General features: G+C 41.7%; 1 protein-coding gene across 1 annotated transcript in view; it reads left to right on the top strand.

Moving 5' to 3' along the window:
- MAML1 (mastermind-like 1 (Drosophila)) overlaps positions 1-15,781 on the top strand; it is a 19,640-nt gene extending 3,859 nt beyond the window's left edge. Inside the window, exons 2-5 of the mRNA XM_008937615.1 lie at positions 5,150-6,559; positions 8,701-8,970; positions 12,567-12,681; positions 14,790-15,781. Of these exons, the coding sequence (XP_008935863.1) occupies positions 5,150-6,559; positions 8,701-8,970; positions 12,567-12,681; positions 14,790-15,781 (2,787 nt within the window). The remainder of the gene's footprint in view (positions 1-5,149; positions 6,560-8,700; positions 8,971-12,566; positions 12,682-14,789) is intronic.
- The last annotated feature ends 687 nt before the right edge of the window (positions 15,782-16,468 follow it).

Genomic DNA, 16,468 nt, shown 5'->3' with positions numbered 1-16,468 from the left:
CAGCAGAACAATTCCTGTAGCAGAAGCTGCCCCTTGTGACTAATGCGGGCTTGGGATATTTATAGACATGCATATCCACAGCCCTTCTTCACTCCAGCAGGCAGTCACCCAAATACAAAAGTCTTTTGGAATTAAAGTAAAAGTCAAAATTAAAATTAGTCCAGCAGTTTGGTTCTGACAACACAGTGGAATGCAGGAACACGCTGGGTAGTGAAATGCTTTCCTTGCAGGAGGAGCACAACTTTGGAAGCTGTGGGGAGATGCACAGTAAATGTGAGGTTCTTAGCATGTCACGTAGTCAAAATGTTATGTTTTCCAGCAAAAATTCATACACTACAATTTTTGATATTTGCATTATTGTTCCAGCTTAATAGGTTGTAATCTTTGCTTCTGCCCTTGGCCAGGCAGGAGGGGACAATCTGTGTCTATAGAGGACCTAATGTAAGCTCTGTTTCACAGGAGCTTCTCTGTGCTGCAGTGCTACCACTTCCATGGCAGAAGAACAGATATATTCTGTTTTGGATTGCCCTTGTAGTTGAGAATGCTGGTACCTCGCTAGGAGGCATGTTGGAACTAGATTTTTATTATGTTTCTAGAGCAATGTAGCATTTTTTCTTTGAAAATGACCAGGGTTATATTTCTCTTGCTGGTATTTCATAACAAATCCTTGTAGACATAACTTAATTCTGAGTCTGAAATGCTAAATTTTATTCCAAATAAACCACAAAAAATTAAAGCTCTATTGAATCCTGTAGGAGTATTTTAATCTCTGTAACAGATGCTTTAAAAAACTAAACAAGAATATTAACTCAAGCCTAGAAACATGGTATAAGAACCAGATTTTTAAAGTTTTGCTTTCACCATGTTCACTAGGTATTTTTTGAGGAAAAAAAATGAAATTTGCATACAGTTTTTTTCATATATATACTTACTGCCCTCAAGACTCAAGTTATAACAAATTATTGGAGTTTTACAAAAGTAATTTAGTTGACTGTCCTCCATTCAAAAATTCTGCTTTGTGAAGCATTTCTTGCTTTCAGGCAAACTGTGAACTAAACTTTCATACTTGTTAAGCACTAACACATCGAAACGTCATTGAGCTCATATTAGTATCTAAAACTAGTTTCAGGTATTGATGTTTCATGCTGATTTTTTTTTTTTGATTCCTGGAATAATCTTTTTCTCTTTGTAAAAACAAAATCCACAGCAACTTTGTGCCACTGTTTCTGTCAGTGGTTTATGCCCCTTTCCCACCGAGGCAGTAGGAGAGCACTGCATGGGCACTGGAGTTTTGAACTCTGGCAGTGCTGACAGAAAAGCTGTAGGTGAAGTTTTACAGCTTTTTCCTTTTCTTCTTTTTGGCCTTCCATGGTTGTTCATGGACAGCTTTTATGCAGTCTGCCAGCTTGCTCCTGCAGTAAGACCACAATATGGCTGAGCATTGCTGTGGTAGAACTGGTGGGTTTAAGACAGGGATTGAATATAGCCAGCCCTGCTTAGATCCCTGCCTTTGCTCTGTGCCTGCATGGTTTTAAACACTTTGGATCAATGCATGTGGGGTAATGCTTTCAGACAAAGTTAAATAGCACAGACCTCTTGTTGAGAAGTTGAGTAGGCTGAGAAAATAAGAATACATGTCTGTATTTGATATGGCAACAGCAGAAAGGATTGGCTGGTGTTATAAATCAGACAGATTAATTCTGCTAAGGAAACCATGGACAGCATACCCGTGGGCCACTGCCTTACAGAATGATAGTGGGCAATAAAATTAAAGCTAAAGGGATTTTCATAGTGAGCAGCAATCGTCCCCTAGTACAATTTTTCCTCTGGTGTTTTTTTTTGGTTTTTTTTTTTTTTTTTTAGTTTTGGCAGAAGAGAACAGGTTTTTCTTGCCTTGAGAACTCTGCTGGAGCAGCTTGGTATGTAGATAGCTTGCAGTCTGACTTGGATCTCACAGGCTACCTGTTGCTTTTTTCCACCAAAACCAGATTATTTGGGTAGACACAAATGAATTTGGGAAGAACTGAGTTTAGTATTTCTTTTTCTGCTAGGTAATCAAGAGCTGAGATAGTATGTAAGAAATGCATGTAAGGCAGGAATTTAACAAGAGAAGGCTGTGTTATTTGCAGAGTAATTAGATGATTGCGTTTGGTGTGAGAATTTCAGGTTCTGTTTACTCAAAATTAAACATGAGTAAATAGAACATCAGGATATATTTCTCATGGCAGAAGAGAAGGAACCTGTAGCTTTTGGCTCTCACAAATTTTTATAGGACTGTCTTTGCATAAGAGAGGAAGGGAGGCAGAAAGTGGAATGGTGTTACTGGGTCAGTTTTAAGCTGGTTAGCTGGCTGTATTTGACAGCTGACTACAGTGGCATAAATCTCAGCATAGACTTAACTGCCACAATATCCAAGTGCACTTTTGACTCTTCATATGAAAAATGAGCTAGGATGCAAGTGCAGTTGGTGAATAGCTTCTAAAACTCTGGAGTTAGTGTCCTGGTTATGAACTGGGCTCAATCTTTTCTGATACAGATAAAAGATAAGCAGATTTTCTGCTTTCCTCTGTGTCTATTGGCTGTCATGTACAGGTAGGCTATCTTTCAAATAATCTTGGATTTAGCTGAGGTGAAGCAAGGCTGGAAACAGTGTTCCCCAGATTTTACTTCATTAATGAATTAGAAGTGGGTTTTTCTTTAATTTTTTTCTTTTTAACAAACAACTATAGCTTTAGCTGAAACGAGGGCTTTGTTAGAGCAACTAAAATCAAGATGTCAGCAAGAGTCAAATGTCTGAGTGTTTTAAAACACACAGATGTGAAAACTGTGTTTTTATTGATGGAAAGAACCTGTGATGGATACTGGGGATCTGTATCTTTTTCTAGACTACAGTAAGCGTAGTTTATAAGTGTGGGTGTTTTAATCTTAGACTAGTAGCTGCATTTATTGCAAGTGGTGTAGTACAGTAGCAAAGACCTTAGCACAGATGAACTTCTGGAATATTTGTCCAGCAACCCAGGTGGGTTTTGCAGCCTGTGAAGAGCTGTGTGCAATTACAGCTGTAATGCCACCAAAGTTCTGGTTGCCTTGAGTTGTCTATATGAATTATAATTACAGCAGTGACCCCAGTGGATATATATTCTGTTTTAGCATAGAAATTTGCTTCAACTATGGGAACATGTTCAGTGTACAAAACTAAGTTATAACTTGTATGTCAGTTTTCAGGGAGTGTACTTTCCCTAATGATTTAGAATTGAGGAGGATCTGTTCCCAACCTTTGAGTTGATTGACCCATCATATGACCTTGGGCAAGTTACTCATCCACCTTGAGCTTCAGTTTTCCTAGTTAGAGTATTAAGTAAATAATGGGAAACTTGCTGAAAGCCAAGTGTTACAAATTGAATCAAGGCTTCCTTGCTTTCTCTGGTTTTGCCTTTTTACAAAATACTGAGCCAATATTTGAAAAACTCACTTCAGAGCTGCTACTCCAAGCTGTAGACCTGATGTTCAAATTAAGAAAATTCGAGGTCCAGTCTCCTCTCCAATGTACACCTCACCTTGCCCTGCTCTGTCTTCTGCTGATCTCGCTACTCTGCTGCTATTTCCATGAACCATCTAGAACATAGTCTCCTGGGAAGCTGCAGTCTGTCCCTCAAATAAAAATAAGATTTTGCTGCTACCTATGCAAGCATTAAGCAAAGAGTGTTTTTTCCAGAGATCAGCTAACTGTAGACTGAAAGAAATTAGAACAATTAACTGTGAACCAGTCCTGCTGTCCTTAAATCAAAGAATGCTGTTGCCCAGACAAGTGCTGTAAAATTCTTCTGATCATTTATGCTGGCACTACATATAACCTCTTGCTTGAGCACTGAGATCTTGAGGTTTCCACTGTTTGTTCTTAGATGAGACCGTTTCCCCCAAGGCTGAGTGGACTGCATTGTGGAGGCTGCAAGTAATATAGAAATAAGCATACTTATCTTGATTTGTTTTGTGAGCTGCTTTCCTGCCATCTGAGAGAACTGCTGTTCAATGAACCACTCTTCAGGTGGGTGGCTTTGTCGAGATTTGCCTCATGTGTCCTGATGAGATGGGCGAAGGCATCTCGCAGAGGTCAGGAGAGCTGATGGGACCTTTCACTCTTTAAGCTCACTGCTCAGTTTGGGCAGTCTCTGCCCTACAAGTTTGTCTGTGTTATAGTGTTCCAGCACAAGCAAAGCACAGCTTCTCATCCAGAGTGCACCTGAGGGAAGGAAAAGTTCATAGTCATCTGTGAGGTGTGCATGAATTCTGTTTATATATGGTTTTGAGGTCAATGAAAAGAACTTTATTTTTGAAAGAACGCTGCCAGGAAAGTAGTTGAACAAAGGCTCTCAAACCCTGGTTGCAAAGCCGTTGCTGTACCCTCTGGTTACTTCTAGGTGGCACTACAAGAAAAAGAATATGTGCATTTGCTAGCTGGGAGAAGCCAACTGCTGAGCTGGTTGGGGCTCTGGTGGTCATAGTGCAGAGAGGAGCAGGGGGAGAAGGGAAGAAACAAACTCGATTTGCTGGGATAGAATTGACTGAACCCTGAAGTGGCTGCTTAGTGGCAAACTGGTTTTGCTTTAGTGCCACAAGTGTGATTGTGTACAACATGTATGTATCTAGTTCTTCTCCAAAAATTATAATCACAAGGGAAGCAGTTCTCTTTTTCTCACAATATTTAAACGTGAGACTGCTTTATAAAGCAATCTTGCAGAACAATTATACTGTGTGTACATGGGCCAAATAAAATACAGGGGTTTTATTCTCAGCTAAAACTTGAATCTTCAATATTTTTTCATTTTGAATAGGCAAAATCGTCATTTGTTCCAGGTCATAGCCTTTTCTCAACTTTTTGTTGTTGACAAAGTATATGGCAGCCTTTGGTTTTGTTTGAAGGAGGGGGCTCTGTTACAGTCCATATTTTTAAAATTTTACCCCAAGAGGTTATGGTAAGGAAGTCATATCGTGTGGTGACTTGTAAGACAAATCCTAACCTTTTTTTAACCATTTATGTTGTTTTTCGTCCCTAAAATGTTTTACTCAGAGATAGACAATGTTCTGATCAGAAGAATTAAAAATCCTAATCTATGAAACACAAAACTAACTAAACCTTCCTTTTTTTCAGCAGCTCCATGAGACTGTGAAAAGAAAGCTTGATAGTGCTGCTTCCCCTCAGAATGGAGACCAGCAGAACGGCTATGGTGACGTGTTTTCTGTGCCCAAGAAGCTGCGCCGTGGTGATGGGCTGGGAGTGAGTGGCTCTTCCAATGGAATGCCCCCTGTGTCTCCGCTCCATCATCTTGACAAGAAGTCTGGCAGTGAAGATACCTTACAGCTTAATGGAAAACATCCCATGGGGCTGGATGGCATCAGCAAGAAATGTCTTCCAGATTCTAGCCTGCAAATGAATGGAGGTGGTGATGCTGATGACTCGTTTCCTCTGAGCTTGAACAAGGAGCTGAAGCAGGAGCCCGTGGATGATCTTCCATGTATTATTGCTGGAGCAGGGGGTTCTATATCTCAGAATAACTTGATGCCTGATCTTAATCTTAACGAGCAAGAATGGAAGGAGCTTATTGAGGAGCTTAATAGATCAGTACCTGATGAAGACATGAAGGATCTCTTTAATGAAGACTTCGAAGAGAAAAAAGATGCAGATTCTTCAAATTCAGCTGCACAGACTCCATTGCCACAAGATATTAACATAAAGACTGAATTTTCCCCAGCCCCCTTTGAACAGGAGCAGATGGGATCTCCCCAGGTGAGATCCACTTCATCAGGTTCAGCGTTTCTTGGTGCTGCTTCTGCACCTGTAAGTGCCGCTTCCCCAGCGGTTGGTAGTTCTCAGGCCATGTTTCAGCCTTCCAGCCAGTCCATGACTGAAAATCCCAATCAGCCCATGCTGCAAACATCAAACCACTCTCAGAACGTCCAGAGGCCACTCCCCAATGTGTTGTTACCTGGGAAGGGCGCGGGAAGTGCCAAAGAAATGTCTTCTGCTCACCAACTTCAGCAGATTGCTGCCAAGCAGAAGAGAGACCAGATGTTGCAGAACCAGCAGCAAGCTTCACAAGTCCACCAAACAAATCAGATGTCTACGTGGCAACAGTCTGGGCCTTCTCATAGTCCTCTGGCTGTCCCATATAACATGGAAAATCCCACCAGCCCATCAGTTTACCAGCCAGACTTCAACAATCAGAAACTCATGATGCCTAATATGGGAAATAAAAGCTCACCGAGAGCTGGAGGGAGTTATCATGTGAACATTTTGGGTCATCAGCAAAACAGCTTGAACCAGAACCCTGTGAATAGTCAAGGCTCTATGCTGGACTATGGAAACACCAAACCTCTTTCCCATTACAAAGCAGAATGTGAGCAGGGGGTTGCAGTACCTGGTCAGAACAAGACTCCCATGTTAGCATACATTCAGCAGCGCCAGCAGCCAGCACTGTCTCACGTGAGCGATGACCAAAATGGGATGATCCTGTTGAAACCCAAGTCTGGAAACATTGCCTACCGACTACCACACAGTCAGGTGAATGTTCTGGGCTTTGTTACCTTTGTTTAGTAGCGGATTTGCAAGTACAGATTACTTGGTATTGTTTCAAAACAGTTGAAAAAGAAAATGTTAGTTTGCAGTAAGCTAAGGCAAGAATCAAGAACTCTGTTCTCCACTGGGGACTGTTTTTAATACTTGGTTCTAGGTCATGTGGTAATGTGTCATTTCCAGCTTAACGTCATGTCATGCTTCATAGAAGCTTCTGCTTGCAAAGATAAATAGATGCTTTGTAAACTTTTTCTTAAAATAACTCATGTAAAACTGTAGTGTTAAACAGTGTTCTCAAAGAAGCTTTGATTTCTTTACCTTCTCTTTGGTCCCTACTTGTGTGAGTTGGCTCGCTATAAAAAGAGATGCCTTTGGTTGCTTCTTTTTGAAGAGAGATGGAAAAGGGGACTGCATTCCTTGATTTCTTAGGAGTTTCTTGGGGCTTTTCAATCTAAGAATTCATTATTAGTTATGTCTCAGGGGACTGGAGAAGCATGGGATGGGAGACAAATATATCTTTAAGAATGAGTAATAGTAGTATTTGTCTGATTGAAGTGATATGCTTCAGGTTTTCCTGTAAAGGAAAATTCCAGACAGTGCTTCTTTGCCTTATATATAACTGATACTACAGGTATGCTGCAGGTGGAAATTTATGTAGTGGTTGGAGGTACAGATTCAAAAAGGTCTTTGCTATAAGGATTAAAGCTCCTCTAGCAAAAGCTGCTGGAGATCCAACTCTAGTAATAATGTTCCATCGACAAAACAAAAAAACCCATGAAAAAGACCTGACTAGTGCGTGATGCAGACCACGCCGATACACAGATAAAAACCTGAGCCGAATGTGTGCTTCATAAGGCACAAAAAAATCAATCTCTTTAAAGTCTAGCAGCAGTAAAAACCAAACAACGTTTTGATGGGAGGAGGAGGGGAAGGGCAGAAATGACTGTTTGTCACCTCTCCCCCTCACTGAAAACGAGAGTGGCCTTGTGCCCACGCTGCATTGCGTGCGCTGGGTTGGCAGAAGTGCCCGGGATGCTTCCGGAGGGTTTCCCAATAGCAGGGATGTGGAACAACTTAGCACAGCGTTACCTAGACTGGGCTCACGATTTCTTAACCTGCAGAGTGAGAACCAGCAGCTGAACCCATTAGCTGAATTCTAAACTTGAAAGTAGTGCTTGCGTAATTAGAGATGAGGCTGAACTGTGCTTAAAAATGATAAAAACTGTCAAATTTAAAAGCTGGTTCAAAGTCAAATTGGTACAGAGGACAGATCTTGGGTGATAATCATTTATCAGGCTTATCTGGAGTAGTATTTTTATCTGGGGAATATGGTGGTGGTTGGATTGCTGGAAAAATACATTGACTCATTTTGATCAGTGATAGCCTTCTTCCCCTTCCCCTGCAAACAGTAAATACTCTGATACTAAACAAAGCAACCTTAGGAGGAGAGGCAATGTGCTGAATTAAATATTGACAGCAGAGGCAGAATTTAAATAACTGTTTTGTATGATGCAAATTTCAAATGTAATGTTTGAAAAGCTGCTTCCAAAGTAAACTGAAGCTGGTGTGTTTGAAGGGCTGTTTGTAACTGGCACTGTTCCTCTGGCTGAGCAGCAGCCTATGGAGCTACACTTGCCTGTTTGAGCTGGACTTCAAGAAGTACTTGGAGACTGAAGTTAAAGCCTCTCTTCTTACCTGTTGTGGAGCTTCTGACCTTCTCTCTTGAACTGTCATTTCTGCATCTGGCACTTTAGAAAGGGGTTTTTGGCTGTTTGTAGCTGAACTGGAAACTGTCACACTTTGTCTTTATAAGCTTCACGAGTGAAGAAGCTATTGCATAAGGTTGGCAAAATGTAAGGAACTGATCTAGTTTTTCTTAAATAGTGTAAAAGTACAAATAAGCAATAATGGATGATTTCCATTTTTCTGAGATGTGCTGTGATTCCCCTCCCTGTGAAGACTTTCTTTGTGAAGTCTATTCCCTGTCTTGTAAAGTGATAAAAATAACACAAGTCATGCTCATCGCCCTGAAAAGTGCCTCTCCTCATCTGTGTAACTCCACAGAGTTTCTAAATTCTGGAGGGCTAACCCCTACCAGTAACTCATGTCCCTTTTTCTGTGTTCTGCAGGATCAAAGCCCTTCTCCCAGTGTCCCTCGTGTTCCTGTTTCTGTCCCGGGCCCTGGCGTGGGTGCCCAGGCACCCAACGTCTCCATGGCAGGTAACCACAGCAACCCATCCTATCTCAGCAATCAGCAGCAGGCAGCAGTGATGAAGCAACACCAAATGCTGATGGACCAGCAGAAGCAGAGGGAGCAGCAACAAAAGCACTTGCTCATGGAGCAACAGAAGCAGCAATTCCTTATGGAGCAGAGACAGCAACACCTTCTGGCTGAGCAGGTGAGAGGGGCCAGCAGTCTTGTTTTCTTTGCAGTGATTTGCTTCGGTGAATTGAACAACATTTGAGATTTTGTTGAACAGTTATCACATAACAAAATAGAGGATGTAAGCTAGAAGACACTTGGCTATGATAACTGCTGGTTTATTTCTGTAAAAGTAACCCAGACAAGTAGCACTTGGTTGCTGAGTTGTGGGTTTTTTTTTCTGTTGTTCCAAGGCACTGTGGTGAATCAAAGAAATAAAATAGGTAGAACTGGGTAGTGTGGAAATACAAAACAGTACCTACATGGAGAGAATGGGTCATGTTAGTGATGGTGTAATTCTTTGTGAGAGAAGAAAAGAAAATGGAATCAGAACAAAACCAAAAGATACAGTTGGGATAGCGATGATGTGTTCTGTAGAGCTTTAGAAGTAAAAGGGACTCTGTAGGCTCATTGTGCCTTCTGCCTTTCTTCCCTGTGAGATTCACAGCAGTTGATGTTTCAGATGTTAAGACATTTCACTTGTTTATTTAGGAAAAATAATTGGACATCTGCATGCAACTTGCATCTTGTCTTGCCAAAAGAACTTAAGGCTGCTGTCCATCAGACTACAGAAGGCTGCTTTAGCCTCTCTCAGGGAATGGGCTCCTTGTGTGAACCTTTTTAAGCTTTAACCCTTTTGCAAGTCTTGCAGCTGGGACTCAGCCCAGGGGGACTTACTCCCATCGTCAGCACTTCTCGGCGTTTTTGGAAGGCCATGCAGGCGTGTTCCAGGCACTGGCGCTGGGCGTGCAGGGGAATTGTCAATATCTGGTATGCAGGAAGGCAAAGATGAATTCTCAAAGAGGGTTTGAGCCCCAGGGAGAGCCATATTCAGATCTTTTAGAAGAAATTGAATGATATGTACTGCTGAAACGTTTGTCTTTGAAGAAAATGGTGTGAGGGAAGAGCCACAGAAACTGTTGTCTTTGGGGATAATGGGGAAGAGTGAGACAGTGGTATAGTGGAGGAAAAAAACCAAACTGCATCTATGCCTGAGGATTAAAAAAAAAAAAAATTTAAATGTTCTGGAGTCCTTCAACTAATAACAGTTGGGAATGTGTAATTACCTTAATTTTCAGCACTGTTAGAAGCTGATCAATCTCAATGGTTTCAACTTTAAAGTTCGGAGTTGTTAACTCGGTAGATAGAATTTTCTCTGGAATAACAGCTGGAAAAGAGAGGTGCTGAGAGAAGGTCAGGTAATGGTTGGGGGATGATGACACACACCTTAACTTTTATTGCAGCAACAGGCCATCAGAAGCTTTATTTAAGAAGGAAGGAAATTATACCATCTCCTTGGAACTGAAAATACAGGGAAGCCCATTCTGAGGGGAAGGATGCAGTAGCGTCTGCAGTACTGTGGAGCTGTGGCTGCACCAAGTCCTGGAGAATGGCTTTTTTGATCACCTAGAGATTTCTGTTAAAATTGAGGACTAGACTGAGGTGATAGAAAAGCCCCTTCAGTTCTTGACCCAGTGTAGGTAACACATAGTGCAGTTGGCAGCGTTTTAAAGGAAATTGTATGAGTGTTGGTAAAGATTAATTTCTAATATTTGGGTAAAAACAGTCTGGGCTAAGGGAATATTATGATGGAAATGTACTGTCAAGGACTGAAGGACACAGAATGCCCGAATCATCAATAAAATCATACTTTCTGTATGAGTTCTGTAATCTATAAATGTATATAAAGAAATATAATACTTTTAGTAAATTAGTTAGGTTTTTATGACTTGTATGTTAATACCAAATGTCAAAAATTACTAAACATTGCTCTCCCCGAATGTTACCAAACAGGTACTCTTTGAAAGAAGGTGGGGAGAGGAAATACAGGGTGTTGACTTCCTACTTGTACACCCCTGGAGGGCATTGGTTATTGGAGCTACTAGAGCTCTTCTGGCAGGGTTCCTAAGCCAAGTCATGGACCTCTGAACAGTGAGGCCGTCTGTGAAGATGGTGATCATAGGTAGCAGATCTCAGTGTTGTGGGGTTGAAGCAGCTTTGATTTGGAGCTGAACAGGCTTCAATACAGCATTTGCCATTCTTCCTGGCCTTGTGCTGCTCAGTCAAGCTAGATCTTGTTAGATCTTACTCCAATTTCGTATTTAATTATTTGGATGCACATGATACTGGAAGTGTTTTTACAAAGAGTTCTGAATGAGTTGATATCTACTTTGCAGGTGAAATATAGTTTCAGGTAACTTCAGTGCCATTGCCTGCCATTCTAAAGTTGTGTTTGGTCTGCATCCTTTTTCTTTTTTTTTTTTTTTTATTCTAAACCAGGTTCTGCAGCTCTAGGTTTCTCTCAGAACTATGGCATCTCTTCTTGGCTTCTGTGGTCAGCCTCTTTCAGGTTTGACTGGTCCTGCAAGCAGCAGGTCCTTTCTGTCAGGCAGCCTGCCCTCCTCATTCCTCTGCATGTCTCAACAGCTTCTTGGCTGTAGACATTTCGAAAGGGTGGTAGTGAGTGTATCTGCCTCTTTGTTACACTGCACTCCTCTGTTCTTTATTTCTTTGTGTCTTCACCTCAGTAATCTTGGAAGGGAATTTGTCCCCTTCTGTGCTTTGTGTAACTTTTCAGATAAGCAGGTAGTTGTGCATTGCATCACTACTTAGGTACGTCAGAACTTCAGCCTGGTTGAAGATTTCTGTGGAAGAAGAAGCAGAAGTGCTGTGTCTGATAGGTTCCATATTGTAAATGCAGCCTGTTGGCTCTTCATGCTGCCAAGGTCTCCGAGTGTACTGTTAATGCATGTGCATATACTCTCAACATTCCCCTCAAGGCTTTAAACTTCACTTGCCTCAAAAGTTTCCTAATAGAAAATTTGCTTGTTTTATTTCTCCAATGGTTGGATCATAAAGTAGGTATGGGTTGAATATGCTTTTAGAGAGGCAAGGTTATTCTGAGTCATTAGTAGAATTTGTTTCAATCGATTGTTCAAAACCATTTTCTTAATGTACCAATGATTTACAAAACTTGTATAGTTTCTGTTATAAACTTAGCTCTGCAGTTTTCCATAATCGTCTACAAAAAACTGTGGTATATAAAAATTTGGGTTTGTGTATATTTTTTTTCATGCTTGAAACCAAGGGCTATAAAATATTTACATGGCTGGTTTTTACTTTTCTGTGTAATTTTGTGGGTGTTTATGACTTATACTTTAATTTCTAAAGAGACATCTAAAATAGATTGGTCTGGGATTAGAGAGCAAAAAAGTATGCATAATTTTTTTTATGCACACTTGCTTTTGCTCTTTTTGTACCTGTTGGTGTCTCTAAGAGTATTGCTAAAAATGCCTGCTGATCCTGTCAGTGATTAAAAGACTGACATGTCAGATATTCGGGGTGTTAGGGGCTGCAGACGTGCACTGCAGCAGTTCTGTAGTGCTTCCTGTCGTCTCCGGAGTTCCGGGCCCTGTCACTCATCAGGTTAAATTCTCTGAACCTTGAAAACAAAGGTCTGAGGTGACTTTAAGGCTGCAGAAGCCCCTTGAATTACCAGCTTTGCATGAAAGTACGCAGATAACTTGGTTTTATCCAATGTTTTCTAACTGCCTGGCGTTGGACCTTTCCTAGGAGAAGCAGCGGCAGCAGCAAGAGCAGCAGCTGCAGCGGCATCTGACCCGGCCACCTCCCCAGTACCAGGATCAGCCCCAGAACCCGTACCAGCCACAGGTCGGGCAGTTCACGGGTGAGTGAGTGTGGAACAACGGTAGAAGAACAGCAGGGGTAAAAAAACAAGGTGTCCTCAAATTTCCTGGGTTGGTTAGATTTTTATTAATTCATTAGAATACATTCCTGCGTCACTGTGACTTAAAACATTTAGACCTATAGTCTGACTCAGTTACAAATTAACAACTTCCCCTGTCCCAGGTATCTGGGACAGCTTGAATTTCTGATTATTAATACAGCTTTAGAAATGGGTAAAATTCTTAATACTTTCATTGTTTGAAAGGCCTTTTTCTACTACCATTTCCCTTTGCAGGCTGTAGATTCTCCTTAACTCTCATATATTAGGATTCAGGTTTGGTTTGGTTTTCTTCTGAAGCCTAGCATCACTAGTGCTTGTCTCTGTCAGAGACCCTCATTAAACTAAAATAAGTGATGTGTCATTTTTCTCATCTACTAGGATGAGTTTATAATTCCCTAATATTCTTATCCCTCCTACCCTTAGAAAGGAATGCAATCTGAATTCTCTTCATTACATTTTAGTGTCCTATATGGGGTTTATTGTAGGAGAAGCAGCTTGGTATGTCTCCAGTGTATTAACTGGTAAATAAAAGATGTTGTTAGTGTAAAGCTGGAATAGCTATGTGAATGTGGAAGAATGAGAGGACACAAAAACTCATTTCCTTACCTGAAAAATCCTTACTTAACAGGGCATGAAGAAGCAACTTGTCTTTTGTTATAAAGCTAGAGTACAGAAAAGTGCTTATTCCCTTAATTTTATTTCCTTACTCTCTGTTACCCCAGAAGTAAATACTGAAGGGAAAAGATGCAAATGGGAATGTGATAGCCTCACTCTGACAGTGTGTGTGAGGATGTGGCGTCTCATAGAGCTACCACAGGGTTTTGTTACTTATCTGAAAATACTTGATACCCATACAAAAGAGTTATGTGTCAACACAGTGATCAGTAGCATCCTTCAAAGACTGCACTGAAACATTTTTTTTTCTCCTGCTACAGAAACACATCAGTACACCTATTAGAAATAGAATATGCTTTGCTGTAATGAACATCAGTATTGTTAGAAATATTTTTTACTTGTTATGATGATTGTAACTATTTTTTGCATCTTAAATCCCGGGATGTGTACTACATCTTTATTGTAGTGTTCCAGTAAGACTCTTCCTCACCCATCCACCACCCCTCCTCATAACACTGGTGTTTGTATGGTGTGGTTTTTTGATAATTAATTGAGTTATATCTTAATATATTTTAATAAAATTGTTTAATTAAAATTTAATTAATAGTAATGGAGAGCTAATATTTCTTGGGTATCTTAAATTACTAAAAAATTCTGCAGCTTACTTTTTGTTTTGAAAGTAGAGAACATGCTAGTGTAGTTAGTTTTCCCTTGATCGATGGTTAGAAGTGAGCAAGGGATTATATACATGATACTTCATGGTGGTTGTTTGGTTTGGTTTGCTTTAATCAGGGGCTGTTTCTGGAAGAAACTTTTTAACTCAGAATTTACAAGAACAAAGGATTCTTTGGTTTACTGGGTAGACTTTTGCAAATCATCTTGCTTGATTATCAGCAATGCATGTTAACATAGCAAAAGTTTCTTTGTAGAAATCCAGGAGATGCTTGACAAAAAGTTACATAAAATAGAAGAAATTTCTGGGACTGGGAGCACACAGGACTGGAAACCCTACAGTTGTCCAATACAGTGCATGCACAGAGTAACTGACAATGTGTGTGTGCAGTAAGTGGTATTTAACAGCCTAGCAAATTGTGTGTGCACTTCAAAGTATGTGTGAGCTATTTCTTTGTGAACAAAAGGTACAGAGTCCTGCCTTTAAAGTCTTAATTTTTTTTTAAATTGATGATGCTGAACTCTTAGAAGTGGTATTCAGGTTTTTTCGGACATTGGCATATCTGTGTTTGAGATCAAGGTGGAGGTGCTAAGTGGAGCAACAATTGCCACTCTTTAATTAAAGTAGTGCTGCCTGTGTTAGCTGCATAGGTTGGTTTATAGAAATGCAGCTGCACCTCTGTTCTGTAGTGTCTATGAGCTTAGCTTGGCTCTGGTTGAACCAAAGTATTTAATGTAGAAAATATTTCTTTGTATTTCAGGATCATCGTCAGCCATGCCTGGGGTCAGTAATTTAGGACAGTCCAGCTCCAGTAGTCCACGGATGTTTCCTCAGACCCAGAACATGATTCAGATGGGACCCGGACACAGTTCTGTTCCTCCACTCCAGTCTGGCTCCAGTCAGCAGGACCGGGGGGTGACTCAGTATCCCAACATGCAGAACATCCAGCGCGGGGGGTTGTACAACTTGCCGTCGGGCATGACGCAGATGGTTCCCCAGCACGCGGCTCCCAGTGCCAACGGGCAGCCAGCGATGCAGAGACAGGGCAGCCTGGGCCAGGCTGCTGCCGTTCCCGCTGGGTATGGGCAGAACACCTTAGCAAACTCAGCTCTTCCTCAGCAGCACAGTAAAGGTGCACTGAATCCAACCTTATCTAAGCCGCAGATGGCAAGAGTGCCAGCTGCTCTGGGCGCTCAGAACCCCTCTTGGCAACACCAAGGTATCCCTAATATTAACAACCAGACGCAAGCAAACAGTGGCTTAGGACCATTTACTGCCAGCTCCTCTTTCCACATGCAGCAAACTCATCTAAAGATGGCCAACCAGCAGTTTGCCCAAGGAATGCCTCAGGTAAGCCTAAGCAGCAGCCGGCCGATGACCTCTCTGAACGCCGCCGTCTCCGGGCAGATGCTGACACCGGCGCTGGGCGCGCAGCAGAGGACAAACCCACCCGCGCAGCAGCAGGTACCCTCACAGCAGGTCTTGCCTGGCATGAGCCAGACTGTCCCAGATCTGAACGCTTTCAACCAGAATCCAAATCAGCAAATGCCCAACAGGGGCAATCTGCACTGTAGTCAGGGGTACCCTGTGAGGACAACCAGCCAAGAGCTGCCTTTTGCCTACAGCGGCCAGTCGGGCAATAACGGACTTCAGAACCTAACTGGTGACACAGATCTGATAGACTCTTTGCTGAAAAACAGGACTTCGGAGGAGTGGATGAACGATTTGGACGAGTTATTAGGAACTCACTGAAACGGGACCGGGGGTGGGGGTTCTACTTTTTTTAATTATTTCATGAAATATAAACAACACTTGGACCAAAAAACCTGTGGCATTGAGGAGACTTGCAGGCGTTAGAGGTAAATGGTTGGGAAGGGGACTGGAGCCGCTCCTGGAGGAGCGTTGGTGGGTGGCCATGGTGCCCCAGGTGGGTCTGCAGGAGCAGTGCAGCCCATCGCCGTGTCTCAGGAGTCGCACGCTTGAACAGGTCAAGAAACACTGTGCGGGTCCTAGCCAGCCTTTCAGAAAGCTCACTTGCAGTGTTCTAAAATGAAACTTTTTAATTATTTAAAAGTAAAACTAAATTCCACAGAAACGGCGCAGGAAGAAAGCAAATAGTTGCACAAATTGTGTGTAGGGCTTAGTCTCCTGCAGCTATTACTTGCAATCGTTATTTGTTCATAGCCTGACGTGCTGTTAGAATTCTGTCCATCAAACTTCTGACTTTTTATCTGAGAATAGTACGCCCCTGAGTACGCTTGCAAAATGCTTTGAATTGTCTTTTCCCCACGGCTGAAGCATGTGCCTGTACTCTTGGTAAGCAAGTGATACGTCACAGTAAATATTTCTAGATGCTGGTAATAGATGAAAGAAAGTATTAAAACCTGGCCAGTTAGCCTAGGTAGTCGTCTTAATAGATTGTAGTCTTTTAAGCTGCAG

Source organism: Merops nubicus, unplaced genomic scaffold (assembly GCF_000691845.1).
Source record: "Merops nubicus isolate BGI_N331 unplaced genomic scaffold, ASM69184v1 scaffold31443, whole genome shotgun sequence".
In the NCBI taxonomy this organism is placed as follows: domain Eukaryota; kingdom Metazoa; phylum Chordata; class Aves; order Coraciiformes; family Meropidae; genus Merops; species Merops nubicus.
Note: the sequence above shows the minus strand (reverse complement) of the source record. Positions and strands in the feature narration are given on the sequence as shown.